Source organism: Tetranychus urticae, chromosome 2 (genome assembly GCF_039701765.1).
Source record: "Tetranychus urticae isolate SD_2017Ah chromosome 2, NJAU_TeUrti_SD_1.0, whole genome shotgun sequence".
NCBI lineage: Eukaryota > Metazoa > Arthropoda > Arachnida > Trombidiformes > Tetranychidae > Tetranychus > Tetranychus urticae.
Genome location: NC_142959.1, coordinates 28,983,048 through 29,000,867, shown reverse-complemented (window position 1 = coordinate 29,000,867; position 17,820 = coordinate 28,983,048). Strand labels below are relative to the sequence as shown.

Genomic DNA, 17,820 nt, shown 5'->3' with positions numbered 1-17,820 from the left:
TTGTTCATTTTGTTATATTCAGGCCAATAACCTTTCAGTTTACTGTTGATGTTAACTTGAAATGTTATAAACAAATTGTTGTGAATCAATTTAATTGGATTAACATTCATCAATATCAATCATATAAATAATGAAAAGTTGAAGCAGCTTGATAAACTCAATTTTTTTCATCACTTTTTTCACCTTCATCTTCATCTTTACCTTCAACATTCAATGATTTCAAGATTGAACAAGTTTTACATTCGCTCATTTAATAAACAAATCAAGTGTTACAGTTTTTAACTGCTATAAGAAAGTTGATTAAAAACTTAAATGGTTCAATTGAAAAACTTCAAAAACCAATTGAAATGAAAATCCAATGTTATGCTCTTTAAAGCCATCTTGAGAGCAAAAAATAAACTAAAAATTGGTTCAATTCATTTTCAGCTGAAATTGGGATTTGATTACTAGAGTGAATTTTGAGTAATTTTGTCTTATACGATGTATTTAATTTGAATCTGTGTCTTTATTACCTTGAGTATACTTCACGACTTATTGTAAATGCGTAAATATTAACCGGTTGTTGGAACGCAATTTCATTGAGAATGGTTGCGCTGAAATGTCAGTGCTCATCATTTAATTTACTCGGGTTTTGTAACTAAAAGACGATAGAAAACATTTTATCACAATTTATATTTTAATCAAGATGTGATTTTTAGTTTAATTGAAAAGGTTAAAGAATCAATGAATGCAATTAGACATTATTTCTTTAAATTGCGATATTGATTACATCAACAGTAGTGGGATTTTGTTAATTAAATGAACAATGTTCATTCAAATTGCAAGATGATAGTTATTTTTTTACATAAGTTTCTCTTTTTTTTCTCTGGAAATATATTCAACGTGAGCATGTAAATCGTTTTTTGCTTATTAATACAAATGAGAGTTATAATTAGTCAACTTTACCATTTCAAACAAAATTGCGATGGGTTGACAATGAAATTACATTTTAAGAGATTCTATTTTAGGTTTGCGTGAAACGATTTGTTGTTTCATTTGTTTTATGTGGTTTTGTTGACGAGCAAAAGATGGATTTGTTGGAAACAAAATTGAATGATTGACGTCGACTTGATGAATAAATAACCGGGTGAAGGATAAAAGATGAAAAACGCCATTAAGGAACCATATTGATACTAGTTAACCTTTCATGAGAATGAAAATTGAATGTGGAAATGATGGAATGATGAATAATTTGAGTGATTGGAATCCAATCTGAAATGATATGAACATGATGTTGATGGGTCTTTTCCGATTTTTTGTAAACACTTCAATTGTTGAGTGTTTTTGGTTCGTTGTTTTGTTTCATAGTTGATGACAGTCTTGGTCTGAACGGAAGATTTTTTCTGATCCATTTAGTGTTTGCCTTTATGGGCATGAAAGGTGCGAATCTATCAGGATAAAAGTCTTTCCAGGTAAAGCACATCACATTTGATGATATAAGTCTTTGCTTTTTTTGATTAACAAGGCATAGGACGATTTTCAGTTTAAATATTACAGACATAATAATATAATAATAATAAATATCATCAATATTTATAAACATTTTTTCTTGTCGTTTCATTTTGCTCTTTTCACTTGATATCATTGATTGTTTTTTTCAGTTATGTCAAAATATAATAGAAACATATCCAACTATTTATAATTGTAAAAAAAATTATCTCCTACATTTTATGTAACTATAAAACAATAATAAAAAATTTTGAATCAAAAAATTTTATGCCATCACAATTTTGTCTTTAACATTCTGATTTGTCTTCCTCCACAAGTTGTTGCTTATCATTATCAGTATCTACAGAAGTTGGATTAAGAGCTGTCTGTCTTATATGGACTTGTGGTGATAACCGATGGACTATACTTGATGGCGATAAAACTGCTGATCCCAGTGAGGGTGGACTTTCATAGACGTGCTCTTCTTGGGGCATCTTTTTCTCTAATAAGTCATCGGCAATCTCGTAAAGTCCAACTTGTTTTGAACCAGAGTTTTCTGCTGCTTGTTTCGATGAAAGGCCACCTTCACCTCCATTACCCAATGCTTCATACATTGGGTTGCTGAAATCAGTTGTTTTGATAGTTCCAAGATGGAATTCACTATCCAAAGGTTCCTAAAAATAAAGATTATAGTTAATAAAAATGTTTAACAGAAATAAAGTCGACACACATTTAGAAAGTCTAGAAGATAATTACTTACCCCATTTGTATTACCATGAGGTCCATTATGCATGAAAGTAGGACTTGAAAATTCAACATTGGTTCCACTACGGAATGCAACGCTTTGGTTCTTGAAGCCAGGTTTGCTGTTTAGGAAAAAATGTGAAAAGTGGTTAATTCTAATGAAATTAAGATTAAACTATGAAATTTTAAACCTTGGTCTAAAATATTATAACAAGAAATGACAAGATTAATTTGTATAATAAAAAACTTACAAGTTTCGTTTTTTGAAAAATAGGAATAATCCTGAGGCCAATACTAAGGCTATCAGGACCAATAAAATAGGAAGAACAATGTTGGCAAAGATCGCTGAGCTTCCGCTGATTGGATATTTATCCACTCGAGCCTCACAATGAGCCCCTTCAAAGTTAGGTAAACATTTGCATAATGTAACCACATCTTTATCACAGTAACCACCGTTTCTACAGGGGCATCGATATGGTTCGGCTTTGGCACTTTCAAATCCAATAGGACAAGTGCCAGTAAAACTGGATGAGGTTGGACTTCCATCTGGACATGCACACCGATATCCTCTTGGAATTAAAAGGCATAGATGCGTACAAGTTGTTGGCTTACAAGGATTAGTGACTGTATAAATAAAAGATATAAATAGCAATTAAGTAAACGAAATAAGGATGCAAAGAATGATGATTCTAACTAGTTTGGCTAAAAACTAACCTGAAGTGTTGTATTTCTTTTCTTGATAGATTTTTATGTCAGTTGCGTGTTCCAAGTCTCTCTTTACTCGAACTTTAACACCACGACCAAATTTATCTTGTCTGTAAACCTCGCCAGTATCTTTAGTTACCCAATAAATCTGATCTTCAAACAAGTCGATACTAATAGGGTGCTGTAAATCACCTTTCAGTACGACTACTCTATCAGATCCATCTTGTTTAGACGATTCGATGGTATTAGTTTTACTGTCACACCAATAAAGTCGATGATCTGATTCATAATCAATTGCTAATCCAGCCGGTAAACCAAGACGCTCAGAGACGATAAACGATACTTTGGTACCGTCCATCCAAGATGAAGCAATCTTAGGGGATGCTCCAGCATCAGCCCAGAACATCAATCTAAATAAAATAGAAACAAAATTTGATTAAAATAAGGATAGAATAAAAAAGAAATAAAATCTTTTCTACAAATAATCAATCATCCATTATGGATAAGGTCAATAAAACCCAATCAACAATCAAGTCTATTCAATATAATTACCCTTTTTCTGGATCCAATGCCAAAGATGTTGGCATTTCCAATCCATTATATAAAGTTTTACGATAACGACCATCAGTTCGACTAGTAAGTATTCTGCCTTTAGGTTTAATTCCTGATAAATCTATGTCCATCCAGTAAATGTTTCTAATGGAAAAAACAAACAAATTATGAAAATAATTATAATCAAATATTTAAACGAGAGAAAAATAATGATTTAAAATATTATTTACCCAGCAATCCAGTCAACAGCAATATCACTTAGTTTAGAAGAACTTTTGAGTTCTAAATTCTGTGAATGACCCAAACCATGATCACGATCAAAAGGATCAGGGATAAATGATCTTTTAATGGTTTTTTCATACGAGTCAGTCCAGTACATCATATCTGATTATAATGAAGCAAAGAGAAATAGAAAGTAAAGAAGAGGAAAAATGTTATTAATTTCTTAACCATCATTGAATGGATTTTTTGATAAGATAAAACTTCAGGTTAATTGAGTGATAGCTAACCTTTTATTGGATCAAAATCTAAAGCTTGAATACGACTTTCACCAGCAATTAATGATGATTGATGCTGTTGTGAATTGTCAACTGCACGAATATCTAATCCATTGGCAATTAAAACGACGGGTGGATGACCTGTAGCAGAACATTTCTCTTCAAACATTTTAAATCCAGGTTTACAGAAACATCCATAGGAACCTTCAAAGTTGGTACAAATTTGGGAACAATTATGACCAAAAGTAGCACATTCATCAATATCTTCACAGACTTTTGTGTTGTTATGAGAAATACGATAACCGCGAGGACAAGTGCAAATGTATCCACCTTCACCCACAGAGGTACAATTGTGAGCACAACCACCTCTATGGATTGGTGAACATTCACCTTCATGACAGCCTCGTTCATCAGATAAATCTCCACAATCATCTTGATGGTCACAAGTTTTGTCTAAAGGTATACATAAATCATTGGCACATTTATATTGATTAGGTAAACAGTGAACAGGATATTTTCGGCATAATGTATGATTATTTTCATCTGATCCATCGCCACAATCATCTTCACCATTGCATATTTGCCACAATGGGATACATTTGTTGTTATGGCACTGGAATTTGCGAGTTACATCACATGTAAAGTTTGAACAAATGGATTCTTCTTCATCTGAATTGTCACCACAATCATCGTCTCCATCACAAAGGAAGTCTTGCCTTAAACAAACTGTATTATTACATTGGAATTGATTTGCAGGACAGTAACGGCCACCTGGGTAACGAGTTGGACAATTCATTTCATCGGAAACATCCCGACAATCTTTGTGTCCATCACAAACCAATTTAGATGAAATACAATGACCACTTTTACATTTAAATTGATCTTCTTTACATTTATAATCTTGACATTCCTTCTCGTCTGAGCCATCTTCACAATCATCATCATGATCACATCGCCAACGTGATGGAATACATTTCTTTGTTCCACATTGGAATTCACTTTCAGAACATTCTCGGTACAAATCGGTACACTTTTTCGGATCTTCATCAGAATTATCACCACAATCATCTTCAAAGTCGCACCTCCAACGTAATGGAATACATCGGCCATTTCCACATTTAAAGTCACCAGTTTCAGAACATTTAGGACAATATTCGGGATTATTTTCATCTGATCCGTCACGACAATCATCTTTTCCATCACAGAATAACCAACTGGGAATACAACGATAATTGTTACGGGTTGGACATTTTTTCCAGCCTGTGGTGCAGTTACGATTACGGCAAATGTGAGCTGGCTCATCTGAATCATCACCACAATCGTCATCAAAATCACAATACCAAAGTTTTGGTATACATTTTCCGTTTCGACATTGGAATTGGGTTTGAGGGTCACATTCACGATGATGACAGTGTTCAGCTGCTTCATCAGATCCATCTGAACAATCATCATCTCCATCACATTGCCATGAATCAGGAACACAACGACCTGTGGATTTACACTTGAAACTGTGCTCACCACAATCATGATCACAGAAGCTTTCATCAGACTTATCAGGACAATCATTAATTCCGTCACAAATTCGAATTCGTGAAACACAAGTTTGATTATTTTTACATTGGAACATTCCTTTTTTACAGACAAACGGTGGACAATTGCGTTCATCTGATCCATCTTTACAATCCTTTTCTCCATCACAAGTCCAAAAGATGGGAACACAAATTTCATCAGGATGGCCACATCTATGTTGACCTTTGGTACAGTTGGCAAAACAAGTTTTATTGTTGGCCGATAGAATGAAATTATCAGGACAAGCACATTTATAAGTTGTACTGTCAGGCGTTGAACCAGGAGCAATTAAACAAAGATGTGAACAGTTTCCATTATCGGTTCCACAAGGATTAGAGTAAGGCAATTGTTTCAATGGATGATAAATATGTAAATCATAAGGTCTGTGAGAAGTATTTCGTAAGATTTCCATGCCTTCGCCAGTGAATTTGTGAGCTCGGACAACAGCCTTGATATTCCAATCAGTCCAATAGAGCCAATCATCGAATACAGAAAGAGCAAAAACATGTGGAACAGAAGCTCCATGAATTACTTCATGCCTTGATTTACCATCGAAATCAGAATAACCAATATAATCCAAGTGAGCATCAGCCCAGAAAATCTTTTCACTGAAGTAATCAATTGCCAATGCATTGGGCCAAACAATTTTTTGATCGTATAAAAGGATTCGAGTGAAATTGGATCCATCCATACCAATTTTACCGATAAAAGCATGGTGACTCCAATCAGTAAAGAAAAGGTAACCAATACCTGGATGAGCAACAACAGCACGAGGATCAACTAATCCTTTACCAAGAATAGTTTTCCTATGGCGACCGTCAAGTTCACTAACATCCAGATGTTTACTAGTTCGATCAAGCCAATATAACTTTTTACCAATCCAATCAACTGCTAATCCTTCAAGGCCGTGAGCTTCATGACGAACGATATTCTCGTCTCCTGAGCCATTAATGAATATTCTGTTGATTGTTTTGTTACCAACATCAGCATAATATAACCTTTGCTCTTGATAATCGAAATCTAAAGCAACCACGTTTTTCAAATCCATTTTGATTAAGTTGTAAAGTTTACCATCAGTTGACATGTTTCTCAGGTAGTAACGGTTAGTAAATATAAGCCAAGGTGTGATTCCGTCTCGTCGTTTACAAGATCGTCCATCTCTTTCTCGTTCATAATATTTTTCATTGCATTTACAATAAAACGACCCAGGAGTATTGAAACAGTATTGACTGCATTTTCCTTTTTCTTGATGGCATTCATCAATATCTTCACAAGCTTTACCATCCTTCATTAACTGGTAACCCTCATTACATTCACAGTAGAAGCCAGTTGGGGTGTCAACGCATCTATGTTCACATTGATTGGTTTCCACTTTAAGACATTCATCAACACCACAGTGAGCTGGTTCATCTGAACCATCCGTACAATCCAATTGTTTGTTACATACTTTTTCATTTGGAATACAAGCATCGTTTTTACACTTAAATTGTCCTGGAGCACAAGTAACCGGTTCTTTTTTACACTTTTCTCCTGTTTCATCGGAATTATCGCCACAGTCATCTTCACCATCACAAAAGTAACTAAGTCGAATACATTTATTGTTGTTGCATGAAAACTCATCTGGATTGCAGGCTCGGAAAGTACAATTTTTTGGCTCATCAGATCCATCAGTACAATCATTATCATGATCACAAACCCATTCTTTATTGATACACCGATTATTATTACAGCGAAATTGATCTGCATCACAAGGCTCTGGAGGTGGGCAGTTATGTAGGGTTACATTTTCATCAGCTCCATTTACACAATCAGGATCTCCGTCACAAATCCACCGTTTAGGAATGCATTGAGGTCGACCCCAGTTTTTGTTTTCTGTACAAGTAAATTCACGGTCTGGATCACAAGTTCGGGTATCACATTGATGGCGAACATCTTCATCTGAATTATCGAGACAATCATTGTCACCATCACAAAGGTAAATCCGAGGAATACAATTTCCATTGTCACAAGTGAATAAATCTCCAAAACAGGTTCTTTTATCACTTTTACAATAATCTTCAGGTTCATCAGCTTTATCTCCACAATCATCATCTCCATCACAATGCCAAGTTCCTGGAATACATCGATGATTAGGACAACGGAAACTATTTGGTGGACAAGCTCGTTGTGAACAGATTAGTTTGTTTTCATCTGAATTGTCACCACAATCATTGTCTCCATCACAAAGCCAATAAGGTTCAACACAAATATTTGTGTTTGTACAAGCAACATGACCAGCTGGACAGGTTCGATTGCCCTTACAATGCTCTAAACTTTCATCTGACGTTTTATTGTCTTTACAGTCATTGACACCATTACAAACTTGAGACATAGGAATACATCGAGAATTGGCGCAAGTGAATTCACCATCAGCACAAGGCGGGTATTTACAATCTTCTTCGTCTGTTCCATCACCGCAATCATTTTCATGATCACATTTCCATGTTTTAAATATACACTAAAGAAAATGGAAAAAAAACAAACCAGTTAATTGTATGCATTAATTTTTAAATTACTCAGAATGAAAGACTATTTTAGTCAGGTTGATTACCAATAAGATATTAAACAAATCGCTATTTCCTATATATTTATTTATTCATTTACACTATCTGCATTTAGTATCTGTTGAATGAAGCTGAAAGAAATTGTCTAAATGAAGACTAGAAGAAAGAATAAAATAATCATTTTCATGATTACCATCAAATATTGCAACAATTTACAGCAACTAAAGTATAAACATTTTTTTACAGATCAAATCTCACATTCAATTAAGCCATGGTTGAAAAAAAGCTTAACTTACATCATTACTATGTTGGAAAAGGGAAATCTGTAGATACTGACATGCTTGATGAAAATTATTAATGAATAAATGAAAAAAAGTTGAAACCTGACGTAAAATGCATATTTTTCAAAGACTTTACAATCAAATTAAATATCTTTTTGAATAAAAATAATATTGGTGAAAATTTTTTACTGTCTTTGTTTCTGTTTCAATGATTGCAGCCATGATAGAGGAAGAGAATCAGTTTGTTGAGACTTAATATCTTTTAAACCATTAAAATCAACAATGATTATTAAAAATGACCTATTCTGAGTCGAACTAGTTTTTTTGATGGAAAACTTGCTTACAATTTGTTGACAATAATAGGAAAAAAAATAAAGGAACCAAAGTCAACTACTATTTTAAATTATCATGAAATTGTGTTTGAAGCGTACAATTGTGTATAAAGAATATGATGATCACATGAAGCTAATAGAAGAAAGAAAACATCATAACTTATTGCGCAGTTAATGTTGCTTAGTGTTGGGAAATGCCTTTTTTGGTAAAAGATGATAAACACGTCTGGGTTGAATAGTTTTGAGAAGAAGCTGAAGAAAAGAAAATAAACTCAACTGTGAAGAAAATGTTAAAAATATAAGTTCTAGATTAATGTTGTACTGTTGCATTATTTGAGTAAGATTATAACTGAGAATCCTTTACTTGTTTCTCAAACTGTTTAACAATTAATATAATGATGATACTAAAAAACAGTAATAAAGATCGAGTAAGTGCTTCCTATGCAATTAGCTGAAATATTTTTAGCCATTGTAAAACATTAATTGCACATTGAAAGCTATAGTAATACGATAGTAAAACAAACAAACTCGCAAACAATGTTGCTTGAGATAATTGAAATTATTGAGAGAAACTAATGGTAATCCTGAATAAACTTACTCGTCCGTTTCCACAGCGAAATTCATTAGGTCCACAGGTATGGAATGTACAGAAGTTTTTATCTTCATCAGTTTTATCTCCACAGTCATCATCACCATCACAAGCCCAAAGTCTTGGTATACATTTACCATTGGCACAGGCATATTTGGTTGAATCACAGGTAACATTGGATGGAACGCACATTCTTCCTTCATTGGCAACCTTAAAACCAGTATTACAGCGACACTCGACCGTACCATTTGGTGCTTGATGACAAGAATCAGTGCATCCACCGTTGTTAATGTTACATGGGTTTATACCACATTTTTGTCGATCTGTTGAAAAGACATGAATATCTCGAGGTGATTCTTCTAAACGCTTAACCATTTCAATCATGTTAGCTCCAGTATGTTTCTCGGCTCGATAAACTCCTCGTAATTGTAAATCAGTCCAGTAAATGTAATTTCCATAGACTGTTATGGCAAATGGGTAAATTGTCGCCTGTCTAAGTACTTCTCTGTTGTTACCGTCCAAATCTGATCGTTCGATTTTTTCTCTCAAAGCATCAGTCCAATACAGTTTTCCTTCATCGTAATCAATTGCTAATCCACTTGGTTGGGTTAAATTGGCTCCAATTATTACTTTCTTAAAGTTACCAGCCATCGTGGTTCTGTAAATTTTACCAGAATTACCGAAACGACCCCAGTCAGTATAGTAAAGATAACCTGCACAAGGATCAACTACAATTGCTCGAGGTCTTTCAACACGAACAATCATAACAATCTGTGATCCATCCATGTTCATTGCATAGATACTTCGGTTTGCTGAGTCAGTCCAGTAAATCTTTCGATTTGTCCAATCATATGCGATCCCTTCTGGGTTGATGTTATTTTTAAGTATTGTGTGAACCTCATCTGGTTTCTTTATATCAATCCATGAAATGCTTCCATCAGGTCTTATTTGAGTAAACAGAAGTTTATCGTCTTTAAAATCAAAATCTAAACCAACTACGTTAGTCATGTTGACTCGCGGTTGGAAAGGAGATCCTCCTTGTTTGGGGTCAAGATGAACACTTCGAATTTCTTTTCTAGTGGTAAATACTAGATACTCTTTGACAGAGACACATGATTTACCATCTTCAGATAAAACTCCAGAGGCACAAGCACAACTCCAAGATGGTGTGTATCCTTCAGGCTTAGCAAAACACAATTGATCACAAACTGAATTACCAGATCTGGAACATGGTGTATCTGCCATTGGTTGATTTTTACTGTCATAAATCACAATGTCTCGCAATGTTTCAAGGTTTGATTTAATTGGTTCTTGAGTATTGGTTCCATTGGGTGAAGCAATTTTTGATGCTCTGAAAATGGTCCTCAAATTACGATCGACCCAGTAAACAAAAGATCCATGAATAGCTACACCATAAGGTGATGGAATGTATTTTACAATATATTGACGACGGCCTCCTTTGAAATAAATTTTCTGAATAGCATCAAACTTTGTATCAACCCAATAAATATCATGAGTGACCATGTCAATGGTTAAATCTCTTGGTTGACCAATATCTCTTGAAACGATAGAAGTACGATTAGTTCCATCAAGCAGAGCTCTCTCGATTTTTGGATATGGCCCGTAATCAATCCAATAGATGTATCTTTTAATTGGATTAACTGCCAATGCTCTTGGTTGATCAGTGGTAGTTTTAAAGATAACCATTCGATTTGATCCATCCAACCAGCAAACTTCAATATAAGTTTCATGTGGGAAAACATTGGTAAAATACATGTTACCAGCAATCCAATCAATGGCAATTCCTCTGATTCCATTTGATCCGATACCATCTGAGATAATTTGCTTCTTATCGGTTCCATCTGGTTTAATTGAAAATATACCATTCAACCCACCAGGATTAAACTCTGTCCAATAGATAGTATTTTTGACAACATGAACATCAACATGAAGGATATTATGCCCTGAACCAGTAACGGGTTGCATTGCCTCTGAATGATCATCTAAGCTGAAACCTTGAAGTTTTGTTAAGGATGAAACAACAGCAAAAGAGTTGTAAACTTCACAACCAGTTTCACCAGAACTTTTAAAACCAGTACTACACAAGCAGCGATGTTGCCTATTAGCAATAGGAATACAAAGATGAAGACATCCACCATTTGCTGTTTGACAAGGATGATTATCCAATCCTGGTCTTTTGGCGTAAATTTTCAGATTCTTTAAATCAGGAGTATTCTCTTCCAATGAATGTGAATTATTGCAACTGGGTAAATTAACTCGAACAATGCGTTCATAGTTTGAATCAAGATAATATAATCGATTATTGTAAACAGCTAAACCTTGAGGTTTATCGATTGATGAAGCTGCCGTTAATTTAACTTGGCGATCTTGACCTTCTAAATCAATTGATTCAATGGTTCCAGGTGAGCTTTGAGAAAAGTATAAACGCTTATTGGCAATGTCGATGGTAATAGCTTCTAGGTGATACAGATTGTCTTTAACCAATATTTTGGAATTGGTTCCATCCATGTTAGCTTTACCGATTTTTGCTGGCACATTTGGTCCACCTTCATCAAGCCAATAAATGGCTCCTGATGTTGGATCAAGAGCGATACTTTTTGGTCGACCAACTCCATTAGGTGTTCCATCATTGCTTAGAATGATTCTTCGGTAATTTTGATCACCGTCAACTTTGATCACAGCGATACTTGAACTTTTATTGAAACCAACATACAAGTTGCGACCAATCCAGTCAAAGGCAAGTGAACATATTGAACTTGAAATACCTTCAGGTAGGAAACGAGTTTGATTTCCACCTTTCAAACTAACTCTATTTATCGTACTGTTCTCACGAGAATCATCTTTAGATTGTATCCAATAGATGAACCCTTCTTTCCTATCATAATCAAAATCATAACCATTCTCGACTCCAATTACTGGAGTAAAGTATCCAGTTGTACTTGTGTCACTTGCACTTAATTGTAAATCAACGATTTGGGAACCTTTCATGACCATCAAGTAAGGAACTTCAATTGGGATACATCGACCAGAATTAGCTGATCTGTCTGTAGCATAACCAGGTGGGCATTTACAGGTAAAACCTTCAGGTTTAGGTGAAAGTAAACACAAATGTGAACATGGTGACTTGGCACAAGGGTTGCTTGAATTTGGTTGCAAGATTGGATGGTTTACATGGATTCCTAAAGGTTGACTAACTAGGTGAGAGACAACTGTTTGATTGAGACCTCGATATTTGTGGCAAGATAAAACTCGATTCAATTGTCGATCAGTCCAAAACAGAGTATCTTCGAATACTGTTAATGAATGTGGATGTAAAAGGTAATGGTTATGAGCTAAAACCTGTTGTCTGTTTTTACCATCGTAATCACAGAAATCAATGTAATCCAATTTTGAATCAGCGAAATAAACTCGACGTGTAGGTATATCTATGGTTAAACCATTTGGCCAGTAAATTTTTGTATCAATGATGACTTTACGTTCATTTCCATCCATACCAGCTCGTTCTAGGCGAGGATTGTCACCCCAATCTGTCCAGAAAAGGACACGAGATCCTTCACGAGGATCAAGTGATATTCCTCGAGGTTGACTGATGTTTTGTGAAATCAGAATGACATGATTTTTTCCATCCAATGTTGAGACTTCAATGGTTTTCAACTTTGAATCAACCCAATATAAATTTCGTCCAATCCAATCAACAGCTAAGCCTTCGACAAGATCCAATCCTGAACCGACAACCACCTCAGCTTCACTCGAACCTTTGGTTAAACGGAAAATCTTTTTAGCATGCATATCAGACCAATAGATTGTTCCAGTTGCCATCTCAGAACCAGTAGCCACAACATTTTCAACTCGAACAGGAATCCTTTCCAAAGAAGTGGTATTTAAATTTGATACCAAAATTGATCGTCGATTGGATATAACAAGGTAAGCCAATGTTCGGTTAAGTGCTTTACAACTTGATCCGTGAACAGATTCATAGCCAGCGTCACAATAACATTTGTATGATTGTTTCCTGTTTTCACAAAATTGTGAACACTTACCCGGTATTGCACATTCATCAATATCAACACAGGTTAATGTATCATTTAACATTTCACCCGGTGGACAAGTACAAACCGGTCCTAATGGAGTAACTGTACAGTTATTAGCACAGTTGATGCCGGTGCATGATTCAATTTTACATCCAGGCCCTTCATCAAGTCCATTGGGACAATCATCTTTTCCGTCACACACCTTATCCAAATCAATGCATGTTTCAGTAACATTAGGACACTGCCATTGGCCTGATGGACAATAAAATGGAGCTGAGCCACAAGCATGTCGATGATCCTCATCAGAACCATCGCCACAATCATCTTGACCATCACAAATCCATGATTTGAAAATACACTTTGAATTATTGCACTTGAAATCTTTCGCTGGACATTCAACTAAACCACAGGTTGAAGGTTCATCAGAACCATCTTCACAATCGGAATTACCATCACAATACCATGTTTTGGGTAAGCAAAAGGTTGAATTTTCACATTTAAAATGTTTCTCAGGGTCACATTGATTAGGTGCTAATGAAGGGCAACCTTTCTCATCTGATCCATCATTACAATCGGCTACTCCGTCACAATGATAAGATTCAAGGATACACTGTTTGCCGTTAGCACATTGAAATTGGTGGGATAGACAAGTAACAGATGGACAATTTTGTTCATCTGCTTGATCAAAACAGTCATTATCACCATCACAAATCCAAGTTTGAGGAATACACTGAGATCTACCAGGACATGTGAATTGATAATAAGCACAAGTTTTCTCTTGACATGAATCACCTTCATCTGAACCATCGCCACAATCATTTTCCGAGTCACACTTCCACGATGATGGAATGCATCGACTGTTTTCACATGCAAATTCATTAGCACCACAAGTGACATTTGGACCTATGATAATATAAAAAAATAAAAAGAGATTTAGTTACCAGTTACAAAATGTTTCATTCATTAAATCATTCATTCAACAAATACCATGACTGCTTAAAGATTCAATGTTAATTTGATAACATAAAAAATGAAATAAATTAGCAATGAAAATGATAATTATTGGTATTGAAATTAGACAACTCATGTATCAAATTCAGAGTGCAAGTGAATAACAATGATAAAATGGTGAGAAAAATTATTCGCAAATTATTCGGTAATGAAAATAATGATTCAACAATAAAAAGATGGGAAAAACGAAATGTCTGAGACTTACAATTATGTTCATCAGAAAAATCACCACAATCATTATCACCATCACAACGAAAGGTTAAAGGTATACATCTTCCTGAGGCACAAGCAAACTCTTTTACACTACAAGATGATTGAGTACAATTTTGATGTTCATCAGAATGATCTAAACAATCATCATCTCCATCACAAACCCATGTTTTAGGAATACAACGTTGATTGTTGCAAGTGAAATCCCAGCTATTAGGGCATGGTCGTACAGGTGGTTCAGTATCTGGATTAGCCATACAACTTAAACCATCATTAGAAGGTTTCTCTCCATAAGGACATCCACATTTAGCTTCTAAACCAAAATCAGTCGTATTTGAAGGTACACCAAAACAAAACTTTTGACATCTACCGTTATTAGATAAACATGGATGACGAGCATTAATCTCTTGATTACTCTTGCTAAACATTTTAATGCTATACAATCGATTGTGTTCCTCTACTGTTCGAAAAATCATCTCATTAGAACCATTGACTTTATTCATCCGTAATATAGCATCAAGTCTCCAATCAGTAACGTAAAGCCAATCATTATGAATAACAATGGAAAATGGATGTTTAATTCGAGGTGAAGATATTGTTTTAACATCGGAACCATCAAGCTTTGCATGTTGAATATGATCAAGAAGAGCATCACACCAATAAAGACGATCATTTTGGTAATCGATTGATAAACCATTTGGCCAGCCAAGAAGTACGCCACGAAAAACCATTACATTTGTTCCATCAAGGTATGCTCGAGAAATATTTGCTGGTCGTTCCCATTCAGAGAAAAATATATAACCCTTATTTGGATGGACAACAATAGCTCTAGGGCGTTTCAAATTTTTTAACAATGTACGTCTATAAGCAGGATTAGTGGTACTTAAAACATTTAACGTTCCTTTCCTAGAGTCAATATAATATAAATTATTTGTTACCCAGTCCAATGCTAATCCTTCAACACCCTCATTCTGTGATGCTAGAACGTTCTCTTTACCAGTTCCATCAACTTTTATTTTATAAATAACATCAAGAATAACATCAGAATAAAAAATATACTGAGATTGGTAAGAGTAATCAAGACCAACGAAACGAGCAGATCGACTCACAATTGGTACGATAGCATCGGAGAAGGCATTAGGTGCTGGTGAGTTGGAACCATCTTTAATCAATATTCCGTGAACAAATTTTTGTTGAGAGTAAAGAAGAAACTCTTTAACCGGTGTGCATGATTTCTGGTTAGGTGCCAACTCATAACCGGTTTCACAGGCACACCTATAACCAAGAGTAAAATCGTCTTGTTGATCTCCTTCAATCCTTGTAAGAACACACATATGTTGACATCCACCATTTCGGGTGCCACATGGATTATCCACTTTTGGTTGTCTCAAATGATGATAACTAACAATTCCTTTGGGTTCAACATTAATCCCTTTCTCTCTGTAAATTGTTTCAACAGGTTGACTGGTTGAATTGAAGATATTAACTTTAAGAATACCTTGACGTGTTGAATCAGTCCAGTAGATTAAATCTTCGAATAATGTAACCCGTACTGGTGCTGGAACTTTTCCCACACCAGCAATAACAGTATGACGATTGTTTCCTTCATAATCAACAATCACAATCTGATCCAATTGAGAATCACACCAAACGAGACGACGATTGACATAGTCCAATGTTAATCCAGAAGCTTTGTAAATGTGCACAGATACAATAGTTTTACGGCGGGAACCGTCCATAAAGGCACGATCAATGTTGTTCGAATCAGTGAAGAACATGTAGCCTTGAGTTGGATCAAGAGCAATATCTAATGGAGCGGTAATATTTTGACTTAAAACAATTGCACTAGTTTTACCTTCCAAATCGAAAATATCAATTTTTTGATTGTAAATATCACAGACATAAATTTTATTGGTTATCCAGTCCACAGCAAGTGACACTGGATTCCATTGGTAAAAAACAGATATGTTCACCAATGGAGTTATAGATGGAATGGATGATAGAAGTGATGAAGATGATGGAGATAATGATGATGTTGACGATGATGATGACAGAGATGATGAGGATGATGCATTGATTCCTATGCGTTGGTTATCTAAATTTATTGAGTAAATTGTTTTGTCTTGGGTGTCCGACCAGAATAAAAGTTTCTTGTCAAAATGATAATCCAAACCACTTGCTGAAGATGTATTAACAATAATTTCTAGCTTGGATCCCATTGAATCAGTAGAATAAATGGATGTAGCATGAGCGAACAGAATTCTCATCTCTGTTGAGTTATTGGCTTTACAATGACGAGATCCTACAAGAGTATATCCTGGAGAACAAGAGCAATTATAGCTACCTACTGTGTTACTGCAAAATTGATCACAATAGCTCCATTCTTTGCATTCATCAAGATCAGTACAACTTTCATTATCCTTTGGATCAAGTGTCATCCCGGTTGGACAATGACAAACGCCACCTTCCATAGAGGCATTGCATCCAAATTGACAAAACAGCGACGAACAAAGCTTAGACGAACATGATTTCTCATCAGATTCGTCCGAACAATCAGGTTTGCCATCACAAAGTAAGTCATGATTCAAGCATGATTTATCCTTTGAACAGTACCATAGGTGATCATCACACGGAATACCTATGCAAAGTACAAGTGAGTAAGTTAGTGAGTAGGAAAAGTAAAAGAAAAAAAGTAAAGAAAACCTGAGTAAATAAATGTGATAATATGATGGATAGTTATGATGATACTAGGTATGAGGATAATGAGGATATTGATGTAGATGGTAAAAAAATTAGCCAATGCAACTTACTTGGTTCTATTATGCTACTATTTGAAGTAGTTAAAAGTAGTGATGATGTTGAAAGTAATGGCGGCGATTGATTTGTGGTTGTGGAATCACTGTTGACATGGCGAATAGTCCAGGTAGAAAGGTGTAGCAAAAATATCCACGGTATTAAAATGTGCATAGTTTTACAAAATATGAGGAACAGAAAAATAGGTAAATTAAAATTATATAATTAAACATATAATGCGTAAATGAAAAAAATGAACAAAAAAAAAGAAATTCATGAAAAAAATTTGATGATGTTGTTTGCTGAGTTGAAAGTTGTCTCAACTCTAGAAAACTTGACTTGATGAAACTTCAACAGAAACCCAAAGCAAAAACTGACTAAAAGTTTGACGCAGCCTCACAGAGCCTTTTTTTGGAAAGAGACTAAATGATCCACCTTACAGCAAGCAGGAAAAGAAAAACAAAGAGAAAAGAAA

At 35.0% G+C, this 17,820-nt stretch overlaps 1 protein-coding gene across 1 annotated transcript; it reads right to left on the bottom strand.

Annotated features, from left to right (window-relative positions):
- Window positions 1-657: 657 nt before the first annotated feature.
- mgl (low-density lipoprotein receptor-related protein megalin) lies at window positions 658-17,660 on the bottom strand. Its single transcript, XM_015935865.3, has 10 exons — window positions 17,363-17,660; window positions 14,548-17,190; window positions 9,289-14,234; window positions 3,978-8,031; window positions 3,699-3,852; window positions 3,469-3,612; window positions 2,926-3,326; window positions 2,463-2,835; window positions 2,228-2,333; window positions 658-2,141 (listed from the first exon to the last, which is right to left on the bottom strand). The coding sequence occupies exons 1-10, from the start codon at window positions 17,517-17,519 to the stop codon at window positions 1,776-1,778; spliced, it is 13,344 nt and encodes a 4,447-aa protein (XP_015791351.2). The 5' UTR covers window positions 17,520-17,660; the 3' UTR covers window positions 658-1,775.
- Between the last annotated feature and the right edge of the window lie 160 nt (window positions 17,661-17,820).